Consider the following 9,718-nt stretch of genomic DNA (forward strand, 5'->3'; position numbering starts at 1 on the left):
AAAAATCTTAAGGTAATAGAAAATTGGGAGAAGGCACTGTAAAATAAGTATTTTAGTCACTTTAAAACATTTTACATTTCTTAAAAGCAAGATCAAATATATCAGATCTCTTGGTATATGTATGCTATTTTGTTTTTACAATAATACATACTGATTTATCTTGCTCTCCTTAGCAACACTAAGTAAAAGTCTGTACAATGTATCAAAGATCATCGATCTCCAATATACATGTTTGATTGTTTTTCGACTGACATCTTGTTGGAATGTTGTTTTCTTTATTGGACTCTCATGGGAAGGGACTCTATATATATAAATTTAGCTATTTCTGTCAGAATAATTCAATAGAATTTATTTGAAGTACAAAAACTCATTAATATTGTGATTGGATCACTCTGCTTTTCTGACAGATTATTGAGATTTAGAGGTAAATCCTTATTGAACACAAGAATGTATGTAACAGAATTAACATTTCTAATAGTTTTTTTGTTTGTTTTTGTTTAATATAGGTGTAATATATTACAGTGAAGATGAGCAACATTTATGAATCAGCAGCCAATACCCTTGGAATTTTCAACAGCCCATGTCTTGCCAAGGTGGAACTAAGAGTTTCTTGCAAGGGAATATCAGACAGAGATGCGCTCTCCAAGCCGGACCCCTGTGTCATCTTAAAAATGCAGTCACATGGACAGTGGTTTGAGGTAAGGCCATTATATATCACTATATCTTGCCATCATTTTACAAATTCACCTCTTGTTGTAAGTTTACATATTAACAATAGATAATGTGATTCAGAAGTATGCCTTTCAGGTTCTAGTGAAAGTGATTTGAACTACGATGATTTTACTGTAGTGGAGGACATGAGAAACGGAACATGTAGTGGCATGAGGACTTTGTCCTTGATGGTAGCCAATGGGCTTTAGTATATAGAAGTATTAGTTTAACTGAACAAAGTTCCTTATCATACAGTGTTCAGAAAGGTAATTTGGGTTCTCCTAGGATGCTCAAGACTAGCTGCAGGTGTACCCTCTGCACCATGTGTTCTTAGATGGCTGGTCCTGTTTGCAGATTCAGGAACCTAAACCCAAGCTAAAACTAAAAAGCACATCATACAAAATAGAACAGTTACGGAGCAAAGATGCTGCATATAGTTTTAGATGCCCATGAAACATGGGGCACAGCAAGTTTGTAACCTAGCTTCTGAGTGTTTTGTCACAACTCTGTCTCCCCCAAGACTGTATATGATGCCTTAACCCCTTCGTGACGGGAGACGTACACTGTACGTCCAGCCACAAAGGGACCAAATGACTCGTCACGTACACTGTACGTGACGAGTTATTTGCTGCACTAGAAGGCTGCTAACCGCTGAGAATCAGCGGTTACCTTTCAGTAATAGATGTCTAACTATCTAGAGATCCATTACTGAAAGGGTTAACCTTTTTCAGACACCCGATACCTTAATATCGGGTGTCTGAGAGTCACAGCAAAGCAGACACACATGTCGGCTTTTGCCGGCATTCTGACAGCTCGTATAGATCGAGAGATATCTCTCTCAAGCTATACTGGCTTTTTTTTTTTTTATCTTTTGACTTTCAAGAATAGATACAAAATGTTATGTATTAGACACATAATGTATCTATTCTTGAAAGTAGAATGTTTAAGTTTTCTGAAACATTCACTGACAGCTGAATCCTGAACTGCTGCAGGATCAGTGTCACTAACTTATTATCGGCTGTTCTGAAGTTTGAAGCAGCCTGATAATAAAAAAATAAAAAATAAAAAAATGTATTAATTTATCAAGCAGTAATAGTGAGATTAATTCACAATGACTGCCTGATATAATTAAATAAATAAAATTTGTCAGTATAAAAAAAGTGAAAAGTGTAAATAAATTTAAAAAAATAGTGAAAAGTGTAAAAAAATTAAAAATAAGGGACAAATAAATGAATGTATGTATTGCATTTTTTTTTAGCTGTGCTGGTTTTGTTAAAAAAAAATACTACAAATCAAAACTGGGAAAAAAAGTTTTTTTTTACGTTTTTTCCTCTTTTTTTAATTTGTATTTGTGCTAAGTGAGGCGTTAGACACACATATGTGATATAAATATATAGCCCTATCTGTCCTCTAAAAAACAATATATAATATGTGTGGGTGCACTTTGTAAGAAAGTATATTACTGACGTGGAAGAATCACACAGCAAAAATGTCAAAAGTGTGTCAGTCATTTACGAACAGAAACCAAAAACAAGCTCAGTCATGAAGGGGTTAATCCAAACACTGAATATGGCAAAGAAAATAGTTCATAACTGCAGTGTATACAAAGATTAGGCACCCTATAAGAACTATATTTATGTATAGTGTGCATCATGGGCTATCCCCAGGAGGGAGGTGGAGCTAATGCAATTCCTTTTCGCTGGTCAGAGTCAAGATTTGCATACATTGCTGTCCTAAGAACATTGGGCGTTACATGGCAAGCAACAAGACAATTTTATTAAAAAAATAAAAATAAATAAAGCTATGTGCAAGCTCCTTTGGTTGCTTGTTTTATCACACCTTACTAGTAATATTACAATCAACGCATAGCCATGAGACCCAGGATAAATCAGACAAACCTGTGAATCATGTGAATCATGTTATTTGCTGTGAATACAGCAAATACAATAAATATTGTACTGTGCTTACTCAAAATGAAATTAAAACAAAAATAGGATGGCACAGATTGAGCCGTTATCCTGTGAAGATTCTCAATGCCTTTAATAAATCAGACAATCAGAAAATGTTAACAGTTGTAGAGCAAGTAAAGGCAGCACTGACTTTATTTTATGTACATCTGTAAATACAGACAATCTGCTGCTCTGGCAGGCCTTTTCCTTTATTATTTTTATCAGGCTTTTCTGCATCTCTGAAGCTAAGGGGGAAGCATGAGATTAGAAGGGAATTTCCGTAACTTACCTCTGGCTTACTGGAGGTTGTATGCACTGAATTAACATCACAGCCCTCCCTTTCCCCCATGTAGCACTTTATTGCATAAAGCTTCATAAATGAAGTGACTTCATTTGAATATTAGGAAATGTAGCTATAAGGGTTGCCTCTGGTATACTGTATATCCTGGTTAAAATGCCTATTTTACCTACCACCTGTCATTTTAATAAAGCAAACAGAAATGGTGCTAACCTGCTGGAACAAATCAAAGGAGCAGATCAGGAGACCCACTGGTGGAGTGGATTTTCAGGAATTCAGTAAATTACCTTTTAGTGTTGAGTTCAAGAACAGTTGTAATTACAAACAAAGTTTAAAACATATGACAATTCATAATATGCTATTCTAAAAGCCAGCCATTATGATTCTGTCAGGGACCTTCACTAATCCAGCTCCAATTAAATGTTGGATGCTATGAATTGCTGCATATTACATATGATCACTGCTTACAGTACCTTTCAAAATGTGATCCAAAGCTCAGTATATTGCGGGCTATTGCCTGCGATATACTCAGAGCGCCACAGCGGGACTGACCCCGACAATACTGTCTCGTTTGTTCCTCCACTCAGCACTGGATGATCGTAGAGGGAAGGGGGGAATCCCTGCGGGGAGCGGTGACTTACAATCACTGTTTACTGCAGGGAGACGATCGGGAAGTGAGCGGATTGGTGCATGTTTCTGCTCACTTCCCGATCATAGAGCCGACCTGTGACAGCTTCTTTGTCACAGGTCAACTCTAACTATGAGGATGAGTGGAGATCACTCACCACATAGTTCTCCTTTAAGTTCCCATTCTCATGCAAATTAAAATGGGAGGTGGACCTTGGTCCTATTCCAGATGATACGTGGGATGACATACTTCAGTCTGTTCAGTTATTGTTCCTGTCTCCTTCTCACAGGCTGATTAAGCTTTTCATCCTTTTCATCCTTCACAGGGCACACCTGCATTTTTGTATAAGATTGGCTTTTCATACCAACTCTTGCTGCAATAGATGTGGTCAATCCCTATTTTTTTCAAAGTTAATTTTCACCACATTCATTCATCTAAGGGAAAACTCCCCGGCAAAGCGAAAATTCCCTTGATAAGTAAATGGCCTACGGTATTTACTTTTAGTAAATCAACTCTATGACTCTTACCCCTGAACTGAATATACATCCTTGGTGGTCTCTAAATCACTATTTGTTGCTTGCAGGAGGTTGGCTATAAAATGGGTTACTGCGACCAGTCCTTCAGTAGAAAAATAAATGTGAAAACTTGATATGTGCATTTCATTCGGAAACATACCTATGTACTTCATAATTCCATGTGCAAATTTGACCTAGTTTTGTCTTGTTGACTAGACTTAATAAGCCACAGTACTATTTAAAATTATATGTTATAACCCATATTGCAAGATGTGACTCTGCTACGCTGAGATGATCTCCATTGTAACTGGACGGAGAATGCTCCATTATGAGCTGTATTTTGTACCCTTATGTCTTGAATGACATGTTGTGTCTATGTATCACCTGTAAAGCTATTTGCAAAATAAAATCCGATGGGAAAAAAAAAAAATACCACTCTAACTCCCTCTATGTTATTTAATTTTAATATCATCTATTGATCTGGCTGCCCTCCTCCTGTCTGTGCATCTCTGTTTATCAGTGCATCTGTCATTCTATCTGCGTTCATAGAGATTGATTTTCAAGTTAGGTTTGACACTATTCATTTCCACTACAACTTCTTGTCTTTTCTATCTTCGATCAGAAAATGTAATTTAATTTCAATTGAAGTTTCAAATATTGATAAATGTTGATAATGCATTATTGATTCAAAAGGCAAATTTGGGTGGTTTTAATTCTCTCAAATAAGACCTGAATTAATATTGGTATACTACTGATCTTTTCACTTCCAGAAAATATTAATTTCCATCAAGCTGAATGAATTTTCATCTCATATGATCATACTTTCTTCTCTGCACTTTTAAAATAATTATGACTTTTGCCTTGACATATTTTAATTCTGTTCTTTTTTCAATGGCCTTTCCTCAAAAAACATTTTCATCTCAAGTTAGCTTTTGGCACTTTACTGTAAAACTGCAGCTTGCAAGTATGGTTTCTAGAGCAGAGGTATAATATCTATGGATCTTGGAGACGCAGGGGGTTCGAATTGTCAGATTTGTAATATGTTGTATTGAGGACCACATCTTTTTAAAGTCCCAGATCAATAGGGCTTTCATTTGGGGTTCCAGCTTAAAAAAGGTCAAGCAGTAATGTTCTAGAAAAATAACCATCTGTTTTGATGGCAATCGATTTGGCAGTGGACGTCTACGTTACAGAGAAAACATCAATTATGTTATTTTAGTCATTAGTCAGCATTATCTCTAGCTAAAAGGAGAGAAAGAAAATAATTTTGCAACACAGTGAAAGCAACAGTAAGCTTTGGTTTTTTTCCAACACTGAGCTTCTTGTTAAATCTGCTACCTATGTCTGCTTTGCATACAATATTTATATTTTTTAATGTGATTAAATATGTTTTGTTTGTTCATATGTGGAGATGGGACATTAAAACCAGCTCTGGCAAACCCAATTAATAGTAATAGTGTTGACCTTTATGGTTATATAATGCCAAAAGCTCATTCTGCATTCTTTTCTTTTTTTATCTGTCTTTGGCTGTAGAATGGTATATGTTCTCCTTTGGTGTACTTGGCCATGGACACTGGCTTCTGTTATTCTCATTGGCACTCTCTTTTTGGCTCTCTTTATATTATGGCAGTAGACAGAAAAAACAGCTCTGGTGCCATGTACACCTTCTTGCAGAAAGATATTACCTTGGTATACCAAGAACAAAATGTGGCATCCCTATAAAAAGAGGGTCACAAATGTGTAGGACCTTTGGTATGCACTCTCACCTATGCAATAGACAGCAAGTAGAATATTTAAAACAAAACACACCATCTTTAAAAGTATTTTATTAGAATAAACAGTTAATTACATTAAAAAGACATGATCCAAAGGGTCCAACATCATCGATTGTAAGCCTCAGCTCACAAAAGTAAGTGATTCCCTCTGCATAAATCCAATCTACCAGGATCCTGTTGCAAGTTTTCTTATCACATGGTAGTCCTTGCTTGTGTGTTAGTAGAAATATCACTTTCGATATTGTAGAGGACGGCAAGGCTGGGTCCTGGATGGGCGATATGTATCACCCCTATTTGGGTTGTGGTCCCTTTAAGGACAGCCACAGGGTTAACCTCCCTGCCACAGGAAAGCGTTTAAAGGTCGGCAACTCCCAGAGAGGCGTGTGGGAGTTGAGGAGGAAGTGATTAGCTGTTTTGCTGTGCTGTGCCTTGCTGGAAGGACTTCTATTCCTGGGAAAGGACTTCCCCCAGGTTTGGGACTTTTTAACAAGTCGGTGAGACATACTTATTTTCTTTTACTTGTGCTGAAGACTTGGACTTTTTCTTTGAGTTCGCTGAGGATAAGCGTTTATTTTATGGCTGCCCTGAAAGGGGGAAAATAAAGCTGTTTGTTTCATTCAAGACGTTGTGCAAGTGCTCCGTGGGCCCCCAAACATCACAATATCAATTGTATCTCATTTACTGAAACAAAGAGGGCTGCTAATATACACAGCTGAGTAAGCTGTGTTGCTGAACGTTGTATTACAGAGTCAAGTGCAATATGGGCCAAAATGAATGTCTTAAAGTGTATTTCCTTTTGCAGTCATATTTGAGAAAACCCCACTCAATGTTTGTTATAGGTTCCTATTAACACAGCATATCTAAAAAATATGTAAAAAACATTTCTTACCTTTTAGATGTGTCTGTGTAGCTGGCCTTTAGGGCTTCTCTGTACAATTTCAAAGTGACAGGAAACTCTGGCTGTCCGCATAGAAAGATTAGGGACACAATGAGCTTCCCTTCATTAACATACAATGCATCTTGATTTTTAACCCCTTCTTAGGTCAGAAAGTGTTCAAATCTAGTTTAGAACTGATAATGACATCTGCCAGTACAGTACAGTACTTTCAGTATAGAACCTACTGGGTTAATTATGGTAACTATGAGGTGAGTGCTTTTCACTCACCTCATAGTTCTAGCCGACCTGTGACAATGTCAAAGGTCGGCTCAGTAGATCGGGAGGTGAGCGAACACATACCGGCGTTCGCTCACCTCTCGATCCTGTCACGGCTCTCTGCCGTGACAGGGGAGGGGCTGTATTCCCCCCTCTCCGCTCCGATCGGCCAGCGCTGACTGGCGGAGCGGACGGGGGAGGGGGCGGGTACAGCTGGCTCTGCCTCTAGATAGGCAAAGCCAGCTGTCAGTCACGCAGCTGGGCGGATCCAGACATAATTGTCGGGATCCGCTTCAGCTGCGGCGTCTCAGAGCTGCTGCTCGCGGTATACTGCCGCGTCTCAGTATACCACAAGCCACAGCTCGCGGTATACTGAGCCTAGGGTGACGGGAGGACGCTAGTTTGAGTCCTCACGTTACCCTAAGGAGAACTATGGGGAAAAGCCTTAACCCCATAGTTCTCCTTTAACTCCCCACCCCCGGAATTCCAGAGGAAAATTCATTTTAGAGAAAAATATTTCTTTCAAGAAAGAGCAAGTAATATGTAGGCAGCAATTTTTACATACATTTAAGTTTATGCTTTGTGAATTAGAACATGTAACAAATATAAAACAATTGGTATCACAATTTGGCTTCAAAAGTGCAAATACACTTTAATATAACAAAACAATGAAGTCTGTGGACTGTTTTTTATTTGTTATTACCATATCTTGGGTACTGTATCTTCAGCTACCTTGAAAAAAAATGTGTCCACATTCTATTCATATATTTAACAGTAATCACACACTGTTCTCGTGTTCTGTTGCATAGTGACTATGCAAATCAGTGAACGTGAAGACAGATTGCTCTGAACTGTGAAAGACTTGTAAAATCACACCTCTCACATGTTCTGCATTTGATAGACATATATTTAGATAGTAAACTAACGTAAAAAAACATTTATGTATTGTGACTGTGTAATGTATATACAGTATAGTATATATGTGTGTGTTGATATTGAATATCTAAATTATGCAGTCTATTGGCCAGCAGATGGAGCTCTAGCCTCCTTTTCACATACTCGGCTATTTCAGATTTCAGCTGTGCTGAAAAAAAAAAGCTGACTGTTCATAGACTTTGAGTGCAATCACTCCTCCTTTATCAAAGGGCTCAGTATGAGGTTTTAATCACACATAGTAAGCTGCAAGGCAATCCTTTGTCATTACATTATTTAATGTTTATATAAAAAGTCAGATTCAAAAAATTATTATAAAAGTCAAATAAACATAAAGCCTGAATCCAGTGTAACAAGGACACTCCACTGTAGTCCAGGTAAGTCAAGGAAACACAGTTTATTGAAAGGGCAAACACAAAATAGCTTGAAACAGCAACATAAGACAGTCCTTGTTATGGCTCTGTAGCTTTCCTCAGCTACAAGACACTCACGCTGCTCACCCCTCGTGAGCCCTCACTCTGCTCTCTTAGCAGACTGTACCGCAGGTCCTCGGGTCACCGACCTTCCTGACCTCTCCCAGCCACCCCTGGCTGTTCCGTGTGCGTCTAGCATGCACCCGAGGTGGTCTGTGTCCGTGTGCTCCCTGCACGCACACAACTCCAACACTCCCCAGGGTGGAGCTCTCTTGACTCACAGGTGGGGCCCTGAACACATCCCAGCACACTCTTCATGAAGGATGTACACAGGTGCACAATCAGGTGCTGGTCACTACCAAAGCATGGACCCAGGAATGGAGATTTCATCCCACCCAGAGCTCTAAGAAATCTCCTGGCTCCAGGATCCCAACTATGATCCAGACAACCTGGAAATAACTGAAAAGGCAGTTCTTTCCTGGTACACGTACTGTCTTCCTGGAGCCACTCAGCCCCTCTGGCTGAGAACCCTGGGTGACTTTGAGGCCACCTAACACCGTGGTATTGGCTTACATTGCCACACCAGGCAATTTTTTTTCAAGTTTTAGCTTGAGTGAGGAAGAATTAAAATTCTCGTGAAAATGTTCTATCTCTTACCCCATTGGGGAGATTTTCCCTACTTCCAGTCCCTGTGATGCCTGAGCTAGAAATAGAGGTGTGTGGTCATCACTGGGATAGGAAGGCATGGATAGCAATTAAAACATTGTGAGACATTCTAACATTTCTGTCGTGGGACCAGGGGTGCCCTCTTACCTGGGGTCTGGCGGGTGCGACGGAGATCGTAGGGTCCTTCTTGGGGTGAATTGGTGCCCGGCGGCGTGCTGCATGTGTGCACATGAGCGCATGCATGACATGCGTGCGTGACGTGCGCATGTGGCAATGCCGTGGCTTCTTAGCTGCTTCGTGTGCTGGTCATTGCCGGGGAGGGCCTTGCAAACACTCCTTCTCTCCCAGCCGTCCCATTGGTTCGCAGGGACCTGTGGCTTCCTGTTGCCCAGACTACAGGGGCGTCGCTGGTCCCTGCTGGGTTTAAATTCCAGCCAGAGCCAAGACTTGTTGCTGAGTTATTCTGCCATTCCCTAAGCAGCTACAACGCCTCATTTCGACCCCTGGCTTGCCTCACCGTTTATGATACTCGCTGCCTGCCTCGACCCGGACTGTACTCTGACAACGCATTTTGGATTATCCTTTCTTGTACCTCAGCCTGGACTCTCCTTCTGGGATTGTTCCCTGCTATTGGGTTCCAATCCAGCAAACAGGGGGACTTCGTTCCTTCCCTAACA

The 9,718-nt window shown here is 39.8% G+C and overlaps 1 protein-coding gene across 1 annotated transcript in view; it reads left to right on the forward strand.

Annotated features, from left to right (window-relative positions):
- Positions 1-527: 527 nt before the first annotated feature.
- Positions 528-9,718, forward strand: part of LOC108796615 (copine-4) — a 200,173-nt gene continuing 190,982 nt past the window's right edge. The window contains exon 1 of the mRNA XM_018568113.1: positions 528-698. Within this exon, the coding sequence (XP_018423615.1) occupies positions 528-698 (171 nt within the window). The remainder of the gene's footprint in view (positions 699-9,718) is intronic.

The sequence above is a fragment of the Nanorana parkeri genome, unplaced genomic scaffold, assembly GCF_000935625.1.
Source record: "Nanorana parkeri isolate BGI_ZX_2015 unplaced genomic scaffold, ASM93562v1 scaffold1139, whole genome shotgun sequence".
Taxonomy (NCBI): domain Eukaryota; kingdom Metazoa; phylum Chordata; class Amphibia; order Anura; family Dicroglossidae; genus Nanorana; species Nanorana parkeri.